The sequence below is a fragment of the Besnoitia besnoiti genome, chromosome I (genome assembly GCF_002563875.1).
Source record: "Besnoitia besnoiti strain Bb-Ger1 chromosome I, whole genome shotgun sequence".
Taxonomy (NCBI): Eukaryota; Apicomplexa; class Conoidasida; order Eucoccidiorida; family Sarcocystidae; genus Besnoitia; species Besnoitia besnoiti.
In genome coordinates this window covers 5765461-5785591 of record NC_042356.1, presented here as the reverse complement: position 1 = coordinate 5785591, position 20131 = coordinate 5765461, and the positions used below count along the sequence as shown (strand labels likewise).

Sequence of the window (20131 nt, the reverse complement as noted above, 5' to 3'; positions counted from 1 at the left end):
TAATTCTCGTCCGAGTCCGTAGAATCTGTACGGCGGGAAGGGAGACCGGAAGCTGAAAATGTACGTCTGGGTCTTGGAGAGCGCCACGCGTTGTGTATGCGGTGGGGGGCTGTGGCCGAATCTATCCAAACACCGCCAAGGTGTCTTTTCTCGATTTGTCGTTTGTGCGTCAGGGTGCTGTGGAACGGGCGGCCGAAGATGCGAGGACTTCCGCCCTCCACTTGCGCAGTCTCCGCATCTATCGTCTGATTCCCGTGTATCGGGGCACAGTTTGGATCGCCTGTCTTCATCGTTTCCTCCTTGCCTTCCCCAGAACTGCGGGGAAATCGGAGTTCCACCCTTCGCTGCGTTTTTGGTTGAATATCCTGTGAACGGTAGAACCTGAGCGTACGACGTTCATCCGTCAGAAACACCACGGCAGAGATGCCGCGAGAGCAGACGGAACGGGGGGAAAAAGTCTTCGTCGCATCGCTGAAGGACTGGATTCGGTGTCTGCTGGCTCGACGACGCTGGCCGCCGTATGTGTAGAGTTTGCAATCTGTAGCTGATTGAGTGTCGTGTTTCCTGTCTCTCCGTTTGATGCCTGGAACTCTCTCGCCAGGGTCGCACGTGCGCAGCCTCCTACGTGCGCCAAAATCCCTGCTCGAGCACCGCACGAGAAACGCCGGTTTTTTCATCATTTCCCTCGTAAGCAGAGCAGCTTGACGCACTTCGGAGACCCCTTTCTCAGTCGCATCGAAAACACTTTCGTAAACTCCGAAAGAAAGAGCCTCGTCGAGCGGTGGTGAAGTGTGCCGGTCGTCGCTGTGGAGGCGAGCCCGCGCCGCCACAGGGGAGATGTGCCCGACGACAGCAGGAATTGCAGCCGTAGTTGTCATAGCAGTGCAGTAAGGAGGGATGTCTATTACTGGACTGCTGAACGGGCTTTCCCAGTGGGGTCTGCAAACAAAAACCCGTGTGCCCAGAGGTCTCGATCAAGCATGGCCGCCATACGTATGATTACAGCCCGAGATGAGCAGGCCACTTCCAGTGGCGCCTCTTCGAATCGCTCCATTTTTTCTGACACGCGTACTAGTTGCCTATGTATCTATCGAAACAAGAAGAAAAGGAGATGTTTCGTTATCCTGACTGGGGTGAGCGTGCCTCAGTCTTGGCGCATGTTTTTTCCTACATGTTTAGATAGATTTAGACACACTGTTTTCCCGTAGCTCACAATGTACGAGGATACTTCCGAATTTCCGTGGTAAGCCTGACTTTTTAGCTGCATGACAGTGCGTGGATTCGAGATTCATGTCCCTTAGAAGTCACTAACGCGAGAAGGGCCCGCCCTTTAACACGAATCGCGTTGCTCATAAACGCAGCCGCACACAAAATCGTTACGTGTTTCTCCATTCATCAGAGAGACGCATCCGATTCCGCCCGGTAGTTGTGCGTTCGCGCCACGCAGTCAACGAACGAAAATACATCCCTGCGCGCCTGTAGACTGTGTTCAACTGGAAGCGCTGCATCTGATGCAGAGATCTACTCAGATTCCGCCGGAGCTCGTGTAGGGTATTTTTGCCGCATGTGTTTCCATTCGCACGACGCGTTACGTGCATGCCCATGCATAGTCCCCACGCTGTTGCATGCGGAGATAGTCCTTTTCGCGCGTTTCTTTTCCTCTTCATCGCTTTGTTCGCTTCTGTGCGCGTTCTTTGTGCCTGTTTGCTGCAAAGCTCTGTCACCGGAAAAAGGATCGCAGACGCCGGATTTCTCCCCACGATTTCAGCTGCTCTGTCCTCTCTTGTCAGGACCGCGGAAGACTCGCGCCGCTTGGGTATGCAACGGAAAACAATTGCCATCTCACACACCTTTTCTCCCTTTTTTCCCATTGTTTGTCTGCTTGTGCGTTCTCACTCTTGAGACTCGTGCTTTGCCACACCGTGTCGACGCTTTCCAGTCTCGCCTTTTGCCTCGTCTCCTCTTATGTCCCTTTCTGCCTGGACTGCTGTCATCGTCTAACGACCCGCAGCTGTTTTTCTCTCTTGAGTTTGTCATCCATTTTGCGGGATTTGCTTCTTCCGCGTGCCTGCCTGTCTGTGCACGTTGGACAGGTTTCTCTTGGCTCGCCGCCTCGAACGCGCATCGACTTCCGGTCGTCCTCTTCGCGCTCCAGCCTGCAGGAAGGCCCTCGACTCCTCTTCCTCTTGAGTTTTTTCGGTGTTCACCGCAGTCTTCTCATCTCCTTCAGCTCCCTCTGGTTCGCTTCTGGCATTCCCTTTGCCTCTCCGGCCTGCGCCTCCTCGCCGTCCCCTGAGCCTGCTGCGACCGCGTCGCGGCACGGAGGTGTCTCCTCGCCCACGCTCGTCTCTCGCGCGTCCGCGCTCCAGCCTCGCGCGAGCCTCCCCCTTTGTCTGCGGCTAGGTTTCTCGCGCGCTTCTCTCGCGTCTCGTTCTCCGCCTCCTCTTCTTCTCGCGTCTTGTTCCCCTCTTCGCTCCGCGCGACCATGTCGATTCCCTGTCTCTTCGAGGATCGCTTCGAGATCCGCTCGGTGGACAGCTCAAAGTTCGAGCGCGTCTGTCGGCTTAAGGGGAAGAGCTCCGGCTTCGACGCAGACATCCAGCTCGACGTCAACTCCGACCTCTTGCCAGTCAAGGAAAAACAAGTAAGGCATCCTTACGTATATATATATATATATATTTGTATGCGTCTGTGTACACGCATTGATATATGTATATATAATGGATGTGCACTAGATACGCCTACGTACGGCTGTATGTACTGTAAGTTCGCATACGGACTTTTCGAGATCGATGGCGGCTCATTCGAAGCGCGTTTGCTTGCGTGTTGATATTGGTGTGTGCAATCGTCCGCACACGGAGATTTCAGCCGCGGACGAGAAGGGAGCACAAGGTCGAAAAAGACTCGCTTCGAGGCGGAGTGCTGGGCCGCCGCCTTCTGCGTCCGCCTCGGCCTCGATGGGTGCCTCACGGGGCTTTGTTTTGAGTGTCGCGCCGCGCCACGCTCCAGTTGATATACTGAGAGCCTCTCTGTCTCGACTTCTCTCGCGTCTTCTCTCGTTCCATTCTCTGTGTCTTCTAGCCTCGCTGCTGCATCGAGGTACAAAGATATTCGTGCGTATATGCATCAGTGTAGCTGTCTATTTGCACCCGCACATCTGTCGCAGAGAGGCAGCGCAATGAACAGGCTGCGCGCGAGAGGCGCAGCGCCCGCCGCGATCCGAGTCGTGTTTCTTGCTTCCTGTTGGCACAGGTGTCTCCACCTGTCTTTCGCGCCTCGTGGCACTCGCGGTTGTCCTCTGCTCGCTTTCTTTTTCTTGTTTTCGCCGTCTGTGTCGGCGGGTTTTGTGCGGCTTTCGTTTTGCGCCGGTCGCGTTTCCTCAGGTGCGGCGGAGAGTGTTTCTTTCGCTTTTCAAGTTTCCGAGACAGAAGATGTCTTCTCTGCGTTTTCAGCGGCTGTATATCGGCCTCACGAACAGTCTGCAGAGCACCAGCAGCGCGCGCAAAGAAGACGCGGGCGCCTGGGCGGAGCCCTCAGCCTGCCTGCAGGAGTACGACTACGTGATGTATGGCAAGATCTTCCGCATTGAAGAGTGCTCCTCAGAACGCCGGTAAACCGGAAGAAAAGTTGACGCACCCAGACGCGCGAAAAAATTCTCCGAAGCCGCAGCCCGCCGCATGCATGTCCAAACAGGGCGGCCAATGCGCGCCCCGTGTGCATATGCGTCAACTCGAATCGTCGCGCACATCCTCTTTCTCACTGTTACTCTTGGATGCGTATTCAGGCAGACAGTCGCGTGTGTGCATGCAGAGGCCACCTCGGCCTTCAAAGCCTTGAAGCACACTTATTTGGCGTGAGAGAGGGGCACTGTCAAATAAAATTTATACGTGCATATATGCGGGTATATATATATATATATATATTTATCTGCTCGTCTGCATCCGCACTGGTTCGCGTGTGTGTGGCGGCAGCCTGTTCGTGTACGGTCGCCGGTGCGTGTGTAGGGCCTTCGCGCCCAGGCAGTCAGCGATGTTGTTTAGCTCCCGATTCGTATGTCTGCATATCTGTTCCTGCCAGATCGTGAGTCCATCTCTCTCTCTCTCCCCCTGTGCATCTCTGGTTTTATGGTTGCTTGCACGTGCATCGTCCGCTTCATGCCCTCTCTTTTGCGCGGCGCCGTGTGCGCTTGCTCCCTCCCTCGCCTTCATTTTCGAGTCTCGCTGCTTCATGCGTTGCTGGTTTTCTTTTCTTCTTTTTAGAATCCTGTACGCGTCCTTCGGCGGGCTGCTTATGGCGCTGGCTGCAGACAAGCACGTCGTGGGGGATCTCGAGCTGGACATGCGCATTTACATTTTGATTCGCCGCAGCGAAGACGTCCACTCGCTGATTGCATGAGAAGACACGACACGCCTGTTTTTCCTCATATCACCGCTTCTTAAGTCTTTCTCTCAAGCTCTTGACTGTCTCTTTTACCTCTAGGTCTGTTTTCGGTTTCCATCGCTTCTTCTGCTCGTCCTTGTCATCTGGCTGATAGCTAACTGGGATGGAGGTCTACACATTAATCTCTCTTTAGCCTTCCTTATTTCGCGACAATTCGCGCATGTCTTTTGCCCTGGCGTTGCTTGACGCGGCCCGCGGCATGCGGCCGCGTGCCTCTGTTGCGACCTGTCGCGTGTGGTTTCCACGCTGCAGAAAGCGAGATCAGAATCGTTTTCCCGGGTGTAGTTCTCTTCCGCCTCTTCTGCCTACACACAGCGGGGCTTGAAGGCGGGGAAGGCATCCCGCCTCGTTTTGTCGCGCGTTTCTATCGGCAGCTCCACGGCTAAAGCCAGTGAAACAGTTGGACTTCGAGATTGTGGCAGTTCTGTCTGCTTAGAAGGAGTAGTGCTCAGATCGGGTGATTTAGTTCAATCTGTACTGACTAGCGTCGCAGCGCCTTGCGTCGCAGTTGACCAGCGGCCAGACGAGGCCTCGGCTGGGAAGAAACTGAAGGCCCAGAACCAGGGAAAATCGGCTCACAGAATGTGTACTGACGTGTGCAGGGAGTGAGCATTCACCTAGTAGTTCGTTATATTATTCATATATACATGTATATATATATATATATATATATATATATATTTATCCGCATCTCGCCACACATGACGATCAAAAAAAGGGAAAACTTTGGGTGTCGTGTTGCAGTAGATTGCTGCTGCTACACGTTACCGTTTTTGCAGAGTGGTTGAGTTGCGTCTGCTCTAGAGGGGAGTCTACAGATCCGTCTTGAGCGAGGGCAAACACGCGAACTCCACACAGTCAGTCTTTACGATACGTCAGAGAATCTCCTGTTGTGTCTGTAGAGTTCCTCTGCAGTCAGGGACTTCCGCTGATGTCGCCCGCGAACTGGTTGGCTGACAATGCTGTACAGGTCAGAGGGATGCTTGGAAACGCTGTAAGCCGCAGAGAGAGTAAAACAGCGAATCGCAATCGCTCTCCAGGTCTACTAGTGCTACAGTGCTGGCACACCGCAGGTCCCAGAGAGGCGCGAGTCATAGGATTGTTCTAGTGGGCTTAGATGAGCCTTTGCATTCCTGTTCTCGGTGTTTTCTGACTGAGATGCTTTACCTGTGTATAAGACTAGGAAGCGAGACATCTACAGGCAGCACATGCCAAAACCGGGTGGGAGTCTTGTTGAGCTCGATGTTCATCCGCGGGTTCCTGTCACGCGGGCGGCGACACGTATAGTAGCTTCGTGAGGGGCAGAGACATTCACAGAACCTTCACGGCGGGAGACCCGCCCATTCAAAGTCCAGGATTCTTGGTGCTGGTTTCGGCCTCCTCTCACGCCAGCGATCGATCTAGGAAGCCAAGCAGCTGACTCGGATTGCAGCTTGCAACAAGACACGCAGTCAGGGTGATGCAGAAGGAAAGAAGTATGCCTCCGGCATCTCTGTCCGAGGATTCAATTCAGTTTTCAAGCCCCAGACGTTCAAACAAACGCAGTCTCCGTGAAATTTTCTCCTTGGTGTAGCTCTTTTCGCATTTGTGCTGCTGTGTGTACACTGTGCGAAAGGCGGGCCGGAAGGTTATTGAGGGCGAAGGATCCGCTGCTTCCATCTTTTCTTCAGTCTCTTTTCCCGCAGCGACTTATGGCCCCATTTTCTGTGGGTCAGTGCCTATTCTCTCTTCTACCTCGCTCACTTCAGGCTGCAGCCACGCACCCGTTTTTGTTCTGTGGCGTTTCTGAGGTGCTGCGCCGCAGCGGCGCGTGCGCAGTGGTCACAGAGTGACTGCGTGTGCGGCTTTCTGCGTTGTTTGCACGCGCTTGATTTTTGCCGAAAAGAACGAGAGCCCCGAACTTGAAACTTCTTGTCTCTCGCCTTTGGTTCTGGCTTGTACCTGTCGATTTTCGGCCGCTGGTGTCTCCACTTTCACATCTTTCTTGCCTGTTTTCCTGAGGACCTCGGAGCGAGAAACGCACGGAAACGACGCCTGTTTTTCGTGTCTCTCGACACGAGTGCTCCCTTGCGCTGCCGGCGAATACATAGATGACACGGAAATTGTTTTGAATTCGTGGGTGCTTGGTTTCTTATGGCTGTGACCTACTTGTCCAGCGGCCCGTCACTCGCCACTTTTCGCTATGAACCCACTGCGTCTCCTCTGCTGTCATCCTCGCTAGCAGCTCCCGCGTGTCTTTGCCTGCGACTTGCGTCGCCTTTCGGCCGCCAAAGCCGGGAAATACCTCTTTTTCAGTTAATTCGTTTTTCTCCGCGACGCGAGAGCGCTTCAGGCGCTGGCACCGACCTCACAGCTTGTGTTGCGCGTGCAGTTCGTGACCAGCTGATTCAGCAAGGGCCTGCTGAATCGAATCCTCGCCCGCGCCCACCCCGCACAGCAGCGCAGAGAGCTCACAAAGCGTGCCCAGAGCGTGTGTAGCAGGCGACGCGTGCCCATCGCCTGCGACGGAGGGACTGTCTCGACTGGCTCGGCCTCTGTCGAGCCTCGTGACGGGACGGCAATCAACACAATGCGCCTCTTTAGTCCGGGGTCCGTGCCAATTTGCATGTCTCGCTGTGTCTCTCGCTCCTCGACCTAACGGGCCTCAGCCCCCCCCCCCTCCCAACTCCCCCGTCGCCTCCGCATCATCTCGCCGTTGGTGCGGCTGGCTCGGCCTCCGCGTGGCGCCTTGATGCGATGCGAAGATGCTACAGTGGCGCGAAGTCGCTTTCCCCTTCCGCCGCGGCACCAAGAGAGGCATCTCGCGCGTCGTCTTCGCGCCGCCCGCGCGTGCACAGGGCACGCGTAAGTCGCCAGGTTCCCGCGCGGCGCCTCTCGGCGCGAGGGCTGAGGGGCGCGAAGGCGAGCGACTGAGATCTGACGGCCTCGCCGCCGCGCCGACGCACGAGTTCCTCTGCATCCTAGTTGAGGGCGACGCGCCGGAAGGTGGGGAACCGAGCCACGCAGAGGAGGGACTCAGGGAAAGCGACGTGCAGGACTGGCGGAAAAACGCAGAGAAGCCGCCTGAGAGGAGAGATGCAGAGAGTGCGGCGGGGGCGGACCTTGGCCAGGGAGAGCGCGCCGGCGCGCTGCCGGCAGTTGAGGTCTTCGATATCAAGGTGAGTTGAGCGGAGGCAGTTAACAGCTGAGCAGACATACAGAGTCGTCAAAGTCAGCGGAGGACCGAGCAGGGAGACGTAACATGCAGACACTGACTGCTTGGCCTCGCTCACGTCGAGAGAAGGGACAAGAAAGGGCGACGCGCCTTCAACGGCGCGCCTGAGAAGGAGAGAAGAAGAAAGACGGCAAAGAGAGAGGAGCTTCCGGGGAGAAGCTGAGCGCCCCACGGCGTTGTCCCGGGGGGCGAATGAAACAGGGATGGCGGTTCCTGGGTAGCGAGATCACTGCGGAAATCGCCTGAAAAAGACGTCTGCTTGCTGGAGACGGCAACCGTAGACAGGCGGGAGGGAAACGGACGAATGGAGAGTGTTCGTCTTTTTACCTGATCCTGTCATGTGCGTCCTTCTTTTTTCAGCATGGCGTCTCGCTGAAATGGCGAGCCACCTCTCCAACGGTGCCCACCGCACCGACCTGCGCGGCCTTCTCGCCCGACGCGTCGATTCTCGCCGTCGGGTGCCGCTGTGGCTCGATCCTCCTCTTTCTCTCCCTGTCTGGAGAGTGCGTCGCGCGGCGAATCTCTTCGGCGGCTGTTGCACCACCCGTGTGCGACGTGAGCCAGCGGCTGCGGCGCGCGCTGACGCTCCCCGAGAGGGAGGCCCTCGCGCTCGGCGCCCTGACGACTGCGGTCGGAGGGGAATCGGGGACGCGGTCGCGGCGCCCTGAGGGGCGAAGGAGACAGCTGCAGCGAGGCGGACGCAGAGCGACCCCGCTGGGAGGGAGGGCGAGCTGCAGATGCGGGGAGGTTAGCCAGTGCTCAGAAGACGCACGTGCGAGCGACGCGGAAGGCGAAGTTCTATTCGATGAAGAAGAGTCGGCCTGCGGCGAGCACCGCGCCGCCATCGTGTCGCTTCACTGGGTCGACACCGCCTCGTGGATGCGCGAAGGACGCGACGAACTGCGGGAGTTCCTCGAGGCTGTCGCAGCCTCCGACAAGCCGCAGCCGCTGGGCGTCGGCTCGCCGCCTGGCGAGGAGGCATCGCGCGTTTCGCCCTCTGCGTTGTTCCTTTCCGCGGTGTCTCCTTCCTCCCCTGTGGCTCCTCCCCCTGCGGTGCTGCAGCCGCCCGCGCTCCGGTTGCCCTCTGCGTCCCTCGCGCTCTTTTCGCTCGATGCTTCAGGCGTCGGGAGCCTCTCTCTGGAGGGTCGCTTGCCGCTTTTTCGCCTTCGGCTGCTCACGGACTTGCACGGCCTCGCAAACACGTCGCCTGCGCTCGCTGCCGCCCTCGCCCCCTCGCCCGCTGACGCACCTGCCTTGTCGCCCTTACGTTCTTTAGCGCCGCGCTGCGCGAGGGCTGACCGCAGTGGCGCCCGAGCACCGCCTGCCGCTGCGTCCTGCCGCGCGACCTGTGAGGAGGATGCGGCCGCAGGCTGCGGCGGGCTGCGCCGCGCGTCTGCGCCTCAGCGCCCGGCCGCGGCGCCTGCCTGCGCTTTGCCTAGGCTCGCGCCTCCCGAGTCTCTGCAGCTGTTCGCCACCGCGTCAGCAGCTTCGTCCTTCTCCCCCTTCGCGTCCACGCCCCTGTCTCCCTCGTGCGCGACGTCGCTTCCCCCCTCTTTTGTGTTCCCTTCGCCCTATTCGCACGCGCCCTCGCCGATGTCGGCCTCTGCCGCGGAGGCGTCGGGGTCTCCGCGCTTCCAGCGCGCGGCGGGCGACGGCGGAAAGGCCGCAGAGGCGATGCCGCAAGAAACAGCCGCGTGCGCAGGGCGCCGGATCGCGTTCACCGAAGAGGAGGCCGCTGGTGGCGCGGCTCCGCGGAGAGAGAAGCGAGACCTGTGGAAGCTCAGCGAGGCGTTTTCGACTGGGGCGGCGGCGGCGGCCTACGGCGACGCAGAAAAGGGCGAGAGAGGCTCGGCGGGCGGAGAAGAGAACGAGAAGAATCGACTGTGGCAGTTCAAACGCGAGGGGCTGGAGGGCGGCGAGGCGCGCCTCCGCGGCGCGACGGAGAGCGTCCGAGACGCGGAGGCCTTGCGCACTCTGCAGAGGGGTCGCGGACAAGCCGCAGGGCAGGCGGACATAAAGCCGCACAGACGGCCGCCCTGCGAGGTCGCAGGCGACAAAACACGAGGAGAGCCTCCGCAGTCAACGAAGGGCGAGACGGCAGAGTTCCCCGAGCAGAGAACGCTGACGGCAGCGGCGCGAGCCACAGGGCGAGGCGTCAGCAACTGCGGAGAAGACGAGAATAAGGCGGTGACGAGCGAGCGCATGGACTGGGAAGCAGGCGAGGACACTGAAGGTGCTGCGGAGACTCGAGAGACGCCTCCACCGCGCGTCGCTGGGCGGCTGTGGGGCGTTCAATCCGCCGCCATGTCGCCTGATCTCTCTTCGCTGGCGCTCGTCCTGTGGACGACGCCTCTGCTCGCGTCTCCGCAGCGGCCCTCCCCCCCCGACCTCGGCCAGGAGGCGCAGGGACCTGCGTCCCCCCGCGCGGAGTCGGCGCCACAGGAGGGGAATCGGGGCGCCGCGCGCCCCGATCTGCGGACCGGAGTTCGGCCTTTCTCTGCGCCGCCAGGCTGCGCCTTCGCGTCTTCGGTGCCGACCGCCTCGTCGCCTTCGGCTGCAGCAGCCGCGTCGGGCTCCACGCGCTGCTCTGGCGCGGCATTGTTCTTCCGGGCCTCGGCGGCACCTGGGACCCTGTGCCCGCCGTCGTCCGTCGCGCGAGCCCAGGAGCGGCGCGAGCGCGAGCTGCTGGTGGAAGCGCTGCAGCCTCAGTCCACCTTGCCCTCGGCGTTTCCGCCGCTCTCCATCCGCGCGCCGCTCGCGCTCTCCCCCTCGCCCTCGACCGGCGCCGTCTCCGCGGCCGCGCCGCTGTCTGCCTCGCCCTTCCGTCGGGCTTCAGCCGCGCCCGTGCCCCCTTCGTCCCCTTCTGAGCTCGCGCGAAGCTCGCGAGTTAAGCGAAGCCCGCGAGTTGCGAGGAGGGGCGAGTCGGGCGCCGCGGCCGTCGCCTGCGTCTCTGTGGATTGCGCCGGGCGCACTGAGGCAACGGAGCCTGCACATGACTGCGGAGGCGGACGCGCGTGCGAGAATGCTTTCTCAAACAGCAACGTGGCGCGGGGCCGAGGCCCGGAAGGGCGCTTGGAGCCCTCGCCGCGGTCAAAGCGCCCGATGGCGCTCGCCTTCGAGGGAGACGAGCGAGGGAGCGAGCGCTCGCCCGACGCCGAGGGTCCCCGCGGCTGCGCAGCCGCGGCCGGTCGCGGCAGTTCACCTTTGCCGCAGCACCGGCGCGTTAAGAAGCCGCGCAGCGACGTGGGCGACGGGCGAGGAGACGCGTGCGCTGCGTTCGCTTCGTTCGGCGCGTTCGCTGCTGCCGCCGCGTGCGAACTTCCCAGCGATAGCGAAGCAGCCGGCGAGAGGCGCGCATCCCCCGCCCTCGCCATGGAAGCCGCACGGGCGCCGCGCAACGCGAGACGCAGCGGGACGGGACTGAGAGAGGCGACTGCAACACGACGCTGTCCGGCGGTCGGGGCAGGTGGGAGGGGAGAAAGAGAAAAAGCAGGGGAGCAAGAGGTGCGGGCAGACGGCCGAGGAGGCAGGGGATGGAGCCGCGATCACGCGACAAGCGAAGAGGAAGCCGCACAGGCGCCGGGGTTCTTCGTGGAGATGAGAGTCGTCAGCGCGCTCGCAGGCCAGCCGCGGCTAGTGAAAGGCACAAGCGAGCAGGGCGAAGGCGATCCCGGAGCGACGGGCGAGGCAAAGGAAGGAGGCGCAAGTTGGGATGAAGCGAAGGCCGGCCGAAGCTCCGCGGCGTGCTGGACTGCGGAGGTCCACGACCGCGGGCTCGCGGCAGTTTTCGATTTTTCGCAGGTAGGTCAGGCGCGGTGACAGCGGGAGGACGGGGCGTCCCCGGGCTTGCGCCGTGATCGCTGCACGCCGTACAGACGGATGACAGCTGAGCGCCGCAGCCGGCCTTCTGTGCGCCTGCGTGGGAACGCGTCTCGATCATGATTCTTCTCGTCGAGGGATGTAGTGGAATGGTGTGCGACAGAGAAGTCCCGCCGCGACGAGAAGACACGCGCGCGGCGGTAGCGACACCCCCGGGGGCGTTGGCTGACTACCGCCCCTCCGCGTGATAGACGACCTCTTCATCGCTCTCGTTAGCTGTTTTCGAGATATCGCTGCTCTTCAAGTTCGTGGCGAACGTAACCGCTTCCTTGCTTGGATCGGCGCGAGGTTGCGCGGACGGGGACCCTAAACCCTAGCCGATAGCGAGCTGTCGGGGACGGGCAGCTTGGGTAACAGGCGCTTCGCGAAGAGACTTCTTCTTTGTTGTCGTCTGCGTGCGTTTTAGCTCGCCTTCCACAGCCGATGCAGAACGCAAAGCCTCCATCTTCTCGCCGCTGCACAGGCCGACCTGCTTTTCGCAGTCGACGTTCTGCGGCGCGTCTGTTCGCTCTGGGCGGTCTTCTCCGCGCCCTTCGCCGACCTCCTCGAGTGTATGTACACCGCAGCCGACGCGCCGGCGGCCTCCGCTGAGCCTCCAGCGGGCGAGCAGAGGCCTGCGAAGGGACATGGAAACTCTTCGCCGAGCGCCTTCGAAAGGGAACGCGAAGGCGTTTCCGAGGATGATGCGGAGGCGGAGATGGAAGACGACACGGAGCCTGCGACGCTGTCGAGCCTGCGCAGTGAGGACGGAGCGATTATGCATGCTGCTGGGAGAGCAAAGCGCAGCGAGGCGCGTCGCTGCGCGAGAGATCGTCGGCTGAGACAACACGTTGCGTTCTCGCTGGCACTTGGCTACCCGACGAACGCGCTGGTGGTAAGAGGCAGTTTCTCGTTCGGGATGCCGAATGGGAAGCAGATTAAATTATATTTTTGTGAGTGATTTTATGGAAAGACATTTACTCTATATAACTGGCGTCTAGCAGGCAGCTGCGTTTCATTCGTTATCTTCTCGCTCACTGAGGATCGTGACTGCTGGTCGCAGTCGGCTTTGCGGCGCAGAGACGGTGAAGCGAAACAGAGAGAGAGGCATACGATTTGGATGTATCCTACTTTTTGCACTCCGTTTTCGGTTTCTTGGTCGGTGCATGGACTGCAGCCTCGACGCCCTGAGCGGGGCTCCGCGCGCGTATCCAGACGGACTACATACGTGCGACTGTCAGAAAGCAGATTCCGCTTTGGCCCTTTGTCTGCGTGTTTCCTCTGACTGTGTGAAGTCTCTGCGCCGCGGTGAAGCGGGAGCCGCACCGCTCTCTTTGTCCCACTCTCAATTCATTCCCGACATGAGTCTCGTTTATGTCCATGTATGTAGACGTCTGTGCAGGCGTGTGGTCGCACCTGTGTGCGCACCTGCAAGCCTATGCATGCCTGGGACCTTCGGCGCAGAGTTGAGTGCTTCTGTCGATGTTTAGAATTTAGCGTTTTCGCGGTCTCGGGTCATGTCTGCGCGGCTCCCCTCAGGCTGCGTTGACGCGTTTGTGCGGAGACGCGAAGTGGCGAGCGAGCAGCGACGATGAGACCGCTGAGGCTCAGAGGCGCGAAGGCTGCATGCCTGAAAGGAATTGGACGCAGGACGAGACCGGAAAGAGACTGCGAAGCGAAGACGACTCGAGGAAAGACACTCTCACTGCAGCGCGACAAGCGAGCGAGGCGGGGGAGCAGCTTGCGCAGGTGGGCGGGCGTCTGCTTGGAAGGAGGTGCGACTCTGACTCCCAGAGCCGCAGGCGCTTCAGCGAATTGCGCAGAAATGTTTGTATACGTGTATGTCTATAACTGCGGGTTCAAGCGTTTTATTTGCCTCGGGCCTTCGTCGAGACTTCGGCGCATGTCGGGGTGCCCGCCGCTCGCATGTTGGAATCGTGTGCTCTGCTCGTTTCCCAGGTCACCGCTCTTGTGCATCCCGTCCTCGAGGCTTTGCTGCTGCCTGTGATACGCCGCGCGCGTCGTCTCGCCTGCGGCGCGCGTCGGTTCGCCCGTTTCTCAGGCCTCGACGGCCCCAGTCTGTCTGCGTCGTTTCGTTCTCATCTTGCTCCCGCTCCTTCGTCTTCTCACTCGGCGCGAGACGCCTCCCGGCAGCCGCCAGAGTCGCGTCAGGCCCCAGCCTCTACGCCGTCGTCGCGCGGCTGGCGGCGGAAACCGAAGAGCGAACGAGGAGAGGACTGCCTCAGCACGCGCGCGCCGGCCTTCGCGCGGCTGCTCGCGCGCGTGGTAGCGCGCCTGGAGGACTTGGAAGTCAGGCTCGGTACGTCGTCGTGGCCATTGTGGGTCACTCATTTGCGTATATATTTAAGCATAAGTGTATATATATATATATATGTATGTATGTATGTATGTATGTATGTATGTATGTATGTATGTATGTATGTATGTATGTATGTATGTATGTATGTATGTATGTATGTATGTATATATATATATGTATATATATATATCTGTATGAATCAGTGCATATATATATATATATATATATATATGAATGTACCATTGTATGCATGCATATTTGTAGGTATGTATTTTTATACGCATTTATATATGAATGCACGTAGATTTATATTCGTACATGCATGTGTCTATCTGTACACATCCGCGTCTATTCACTTGCATGCGTGAAAAAAGAGGTGTCTCCGCGGACTCGTTTCGCCGTGGTGCTCGAAGGCGCTGGCGATATGTCGCGTAGACATATCGCCCTTTTGCGCGTTTGTGATTCATTTGTGATTTAGAGGATACGTATTTTCAGATTTGTATACGGTCCGCCATTGCCTCAGTTCCTTTCAGGCGCGTGCTGCGTGTGTGCGTCTTTCGGAGTTTTCTGTCTAAGCTGCGTGCGTTTCGTCTCTTTCTTCCGCGCCTGCCTCACTTTCGTTGTCTCGATGGCGCGTCGGGGCTATGCTGTCTCGGCCTGATCGTCGGTGTCTCCTTGTTTCGTTGTTTTTTCAGCATCGCTTCGTCTCCGCCTTGCGGAAGGCGTCGCCTTGCAGCTCGCCTTTAGCCTGTGGGTCGCGGCGTTGCTGTCGCATCTCGTCCTGCCTTCGTCGGCTTCATCGGCGGCCGCTTCTTCTTCGCGGTCAGGCCGGCGCCGAGGTGAGTGTTTTGCTTGTTCTCTGTTTTCTGTTGAGGGATTGGCGCCTGGATGCATGCACAGCGAGGTGCCTGTCGAGCCTTGAGAGTAGTTGTCCGCTCGTCGGCCTAAAGCTGCGTCAGGCGGATTCCGTGTCTCAAAAGGAGTCGCTGATCCGCTGCCCTCAGGCCGATGTCTGCGACGCATTTGAGGCACGTCTCTCCACTAATAGGAATGACATCGTCTTTCTGGGGAAAGGCCCAGCGCCGGATCTTCTTTCTTGCATGCCAGGCGTTCCCGGAATGCCGCAGAGAGTGGAGGTGCTTCGTTTTGTCTTTTTCGTTCCCTTAACAGTCTCTTAAAGAGGCCTGAAATGTGTGATCAGGCTGCGTGCGTTCGTCTGCCGGTTTTCAGCGGCCGTGTCACCCCTCTCTCTTCTCACCTGCGTCTCTCCATTTGTTGTGTCTCTATCGCCGCCGCGGCCGTCATCTTTATGCCGCTGTTTCCCCGCGGGAGGCTGGTTTCTGAGGCTGAGGGACCGGGCTCCTCATTCGGAACGTCGCGCGGCGTTTTTCTTTCTCCACTCGTGCGCAAAACTCAAAAAAAGTCGAGTCAGTTGAGTTACTCGTCTTGGGGCGTCTCGTGTTCGCGCAGTCGCTTAGCCGCGCTTGCCTGCAACGTTCTCTATCAGCGCGATCGACTTTAGACCTCGCTCGGAAAGCGCGCTTTTCTCCCTTTCGCCTTCGCGTGTTTCGACTCTCAGCAAGCGACAGCCCACACGCCCGAGGGCAGACGCAGCGTGGGACTGCTCAGCGAGCGCCTGAAGAGAACAACGAGGAGATGCCGCGCGAAGCCTCGGCCGCCCCTTACGCCTTCTCCACAGAAATCCCCTTCGCGGCTGCGAGCTTCTCTAAATCGCAGTCCGAAGCGAAAGCGAAACACGGAAAATCCTGCGAAGCAGACGCAGAGAGGAGAGGCTCCGGCAGCGGACGCGACGATGCGGAAGTTGACCACTTGAGCGGCCCCCGCCTGCGTGGCCTGCTCGCCGCCGCCAAGGACTCGCCTTATATTTGGAGACAAGTGAGCTCCGCCGTGTCCTCTGGCGAAGGGCGCACGCCGGCCCCCGACGCAGAGAGGCTTTCCGCGGAGGCTCCGGTACACTGTTCCTCGATTCAGTCGACGGATTGGGAGCGAGACTTCGAGGAGGTCTTGCGCATTCTGCGGAGGTCTCGCGCGCCGCTTCACCTTGGAAACGTGAGCAAAGGATACAGGTGCTTTTCATTCTTCTTTTTATGACTTGCTCTGACTCTAGCGACTTTCGCGTTCGGTCCGCAACTCAACTCAGAATCCACTTCGCTGCTCAACCAGCAGTCGGCGACGTTTCAGGCCGTTTACAGGCCCTTCACTCGGTTTATAAATATATATATATATATATATAAATGTAAATACCTGTAGATTTGTAAGTATATGAATATATATGTATGTATCTATATATTCGAATAGATACATGTATAGATATCTATATACTCATATCAAAATATATATATATATATATTCATACATACATATATTTATGCTAATGCATGCATACAAGGATATATTTCTGTGCGTGCATAGATACACACACGTGCGTAGGTACGGCCGCGGTTGGACAAAGCCGGTCTTCGTTGCTGACATTTTCTTTTTGTCTTCTGGCTTTGCCGCCAACGTATCGTTGAGTTTGTGTCTGTTGCCATCGCTCGTTTCCTGTGGAAGCGCACTTGTATCACTCTGTGAATCGCGGTCGTCGAGCCCAGGCGAGCTGCGAGCGGGCTCATTTCGATTCGCTTTTTACCCTTTTTCTCTTCTTTTAGATTGGCTGCTTCCTTGGCGGTTTGCGAGAGCCGTCCGAACCTTCGCTTCTTTCGCTCGCGCGGGCCACGCTCAACGACATGCGCCTCGCGTGGTGAGGCTGAGGCGCCAGCAAGAAGATAAAATAAAACGGAAGGAAATACCCTAAAAAAGGATGGAGCGAATTGCTCGAACTCACATTCAGCGGGCCCACGCGCGACGACCGCGAAATCCACCTCCAAGTTAAAAACAAAACGAAAAATCGTCTCGTCCAAGGGAGTTAGTTGTTCGAGTGGCCAAGGCAGAAGTCGTATACGCTGCATGCGTGGATCAGGTCGCATTGATTTCCCGTGAAGTGTTTTCCCGAGCCTCTTCCAGTTCGCCTTGCATATGTGGGCTCGGCCTCAGATCCGCCGCCGCTGCCTAAACGTCGCGGACCTCTAGGCGCACCTTTTCGGGCCGTATTTGTTGAGGAATTTTTCGTGTTCACATGCCAAGATAATACACGTCTTGAATGCTTTTGTCTCGTTCCTGTCTTTCACAGGGACAACTGCAGGCAGGACGTCACGCTCTCGCAAGGCCAAAGCGCGCTGCGCGCGCCTTCTCGTTCTTCTTGTTCTTCGTCATCGTTTTTTTCGTCTTCTCTTTTTTCATCTCGGCCTTCCGTGTCGCTGGGCGCCTTGACGCTACTGCCTCGGGTGTCGCGGCGGACTCGCGTGTCGCTGCTGCATGTGTCTTCGGCCTCGAGGCGCCGCGCGAGCGCCGCCGCGTCTATCGCGAGAGTGCTCTGCAGAGGCTCCGGCGGCAGCAAAGCGTCCGCAGCGGCGGCACCGGAAGCCGCGTGCGCCGCTCGCAGCCTGGAAAGGTTTGCGATCTGCTGGGCCTCTGACGAGCCGGCGCCTGGCGCACTTCAACTCACTTCCGATGCGGGCGAGGTTCTGGGTGAGCCCGCGCCGTTCCCGCGTTCTTCCGCGGCTCTGCCGTCGCCCTCGCGACTGGCGCCTCGCGGACTCTGCTGGCTGCACCACTGCGTGATCGCTTCTCGCGCGGCGCGCGTTGTCTCGCTGCCTGTTGGCGGAGACGCGCGCGCGAGTTGGCGTCCTCTCCCCGCGGCGTGTGCGCTTCTCGCGCGGCCACTGAAGACCGTCGCGGTGCGTCTCGCGCTGCCTGCGTGCGAGGCCGCGGCACGCGCCTCGAGCCGCCTCTCGTTCTCTCCCTCGCCTGCCTTTTCGTCGCTTACAGCTGCCTCCTGCGCGTCTGCGCGTCTCTCGGCGTCGCTCTTGAGGCCGACGGCTGCGGCGGAGGCGCGTATGACTCTGAAAAGCGCCGCGTCGCTGTCTTCGTTCTGCTCGCCTCTGGCGCTACCTCTCGCTGCGGCGCCTCCGCTCTTCGCCTGCTCGCCGTCTCTGCGCTCTCCGTTCGCGCGAGGCTCGGAGTCGCTGTGGAGCGCCGCAGCGGTCGCCAAGACGCCGCTGCCGCCGCTGGAACGCTTCCGCACATTCGAGCTGCAGGACGGCGACGCGGCGGCGGCTGAGCGGGCGCTGACCGCCGCGATGCCTGCGCACCTTGCGGATGCGTGCGACGTGTGTCTTCTCTCTGAAAAGGAAGTCTGCGTCGCCGTGGCAGTCTGGCGTGAGCCGGCGGTGATTCTCCTTCGGCTTCTCGGGACGCATTCCGAGTCTCGCACGCCGGGGGGCGGCGCGAGAGACGGCGGAGGGCGAACGCCTCGAGGCCGCGAAGCAGACGACGACTACGAAGACGCGCAGGATGAGAGCGGCGACAGCTCAGGGCTGCGCGGCGCGGAGGCGTCTTTCCGCCTTCTCAGGGGATTCCGCAGCGGCCTGGAGGAGAAGGGATGCGAGGCGAAGCGCGCGAGCAGCGAGACGCATCACCACACCGCGAAGCATGCAGAGGACGATGATCTTCTGCTAGCCGCGAACGCCATCACGGTGAGTGCCCGCCGAAAACAAAACGAGGAGGGTCTGAAAACGCCTACGGTTACGGGAGTGAGAGGCGCACGCATGCCTTCAGGCTCGCAGGGCTCTGTCTTTCTTCAGACGCCGGTGCTTTTTGCCGCTGTCGCGTCCTTCGGTGCGCCGGCTGGCGTGTTTGTGTCGGCATGCGGCGCGCGTCTCTCTTCCGGCTTTTCCTGTTTTTTTTCATGGTGTCTCTGCTGGTACGAGTGTTTGTCTGCAGCGCAAGGCTGCGCTATCCTCCCTGCGTCGCGGGCGCTTCTGCTTCCTCCTGCTGAGGGAGCCGTGAGGCCACGTGAGGCGCAGAAAATGGAGAGCGAGCAGAAGGTCTTCGACGCCTCTGAGCGGCGCGGAGCGACCGCAGGCAAACAGAGGCCTCCTGCCGTCGAGGGCGGCTGAGGCGGCGGCGCAGAAGGACCTCAGCCAAGAAAGACGCGTGTTGCTGCAGCGCACAGGCGCCGAGGCCTCCGCGGCCTGCGCCAGTGCTCGGAGTGTGCGGAAGTTGAGTCGCGTACATCGGAAGCACGAAAAAGGCGTATCGAAGACTCGGAGTGACGCTTTGCAAGCGGCGTCTGCGGACGGAAAGAGCGCGGACGAATCTCTGCGTGGAGGGAGAGAGAGAGCAAAAAAAGGAAAGACGCCGCGCCGCGAAGGCCAGTGGGATGCAGACACGTTCTCGCGAGAGAGGAAAAAGTACGACAAACAGGAAGCGAAGACGGGAGCGAGTCTGGCGCGCGAGCGACGAACTGTTTGAAAGTCAAGATGGACGCGTCGCGAGAGAGTGCATCTGCCTCTGCGTTTATATATTTTATTCTCTTTGAAGCGAGGGCGTTCACGCGGAATCCATTGCCTTCGCGCGAGCCACTGCGACCAGAGGCCTCCAGGGCTCCTGACAGGCGTTTTCAGTTTTGTTTGGATGCGATCTCCTTTTCTGTTTTCGCCGCTCCTGTTCTGGGAGGAAGGGAAGCTTGCATGCGTCTTTTCTTCTCTCGTCGCGCGCGTGGCCTCAGACCGTAATCCGTTTTCAATTGTTTTTCTTCTTAAACTTTATTTTTGGCTGTTTTTCGCCGTAGACCGCCCTGTCTGATTCGCCGTAATGGGCCTTGCTCCTGCAGAGTCCCGGAGCTGTGCAAGGCAGCTCTTTCTTTCCACTTTTTTCGAGACGGCGTCTCTCTGCGCGCGTTCGCTTTTCCTCGAGCACACATTTGCCTTTTTTCTGCTCACTCCGCGACGGACAGTCACTGAGAGGCTTCCACTTCCCCTTCGAGATTTAATCTGCGCGGCGCAGGTGTTCGTATCGTCGGAGGCGAAGGCTGCGGCGTCGTGCAAGAAGAGTTGGGGACGTGCGCGTATCACGCGCCCCCTGATTGTTTAGAAGACAGCCCGAAGTCATGACTCATCCGCTGGCCGCATTCCGAGTCATAAAATGTCGTCGTATCAGGTCGCCCTCTCGATGTGAGTCTGTGCGAAAGACCCGGATCGAATTCTTGTTGGTGTGGCGCGTGTCTAGTAACTGGGCGAACGCTTTGTACGCGTCTTATGCATGGATGGTACTCGACATTCGAGACTGAGGCAGAGTAGTCAGGCAGGATTTGAATGCCTGTTTCTGGAATCTATCGGCGATCTTGGAAGTTGACTAGGGAAATACATAGGGCGTGCGGTTTCAAACTGCGCGGCGAT

The 20131-nt window shown here is 59.2% G+C and overlaps 2 protein-coding genes across 2 annotated transcripts; both read left to right on the top strand.

The window, feature by feature from the left end:
- Nucleotides 1-2485: 2485 nt before the first annotated feature.
- BESB_008150 (DNA-directed RNA polymerase II RPBABC8) lies at nt 2486-4395 on the top strand (the record flags this gene model as incomplete). Its single annotated transcript, XM_029359569.1, has 3 exons — nt 2486-2644; nt 3453-3610; nt 4260-4395. The coding sequence occupies 3 exons, from the start codon at nt 2486-2488 to the stop codon at nt 4393-4395; spliced, it is 453 nt and encodes a 150-aa protein (XP_029222482.1).
- Nucleotides 4396-7184: 2789 nt separating this feature from the next.
- BESB_008140 (uncharacterized protein) lies at nt 7185-18850 on the top strand (the record flags this gene model as incomplete). The annotated part of the gene is made up of 10 exons (XM_029359568.1): nt 7185-7598; nt 8015-11455; nt 11940-12407; nt 13052-13261; nt 13472-13832; nt 14528-14671; nt 15412-15902; nt 16502-16593; nt 17023-18569; nt 18675-18850. 10 exons carry the CDS (start codon nt 7185-7187, stop codon nt 18848-18850), a joined length of 7344 nt encoding a protein of 2447 aa, XP_029222481.1.
- Nucleotides 18851-20131: the final 1281 nt, after the last annotated feature.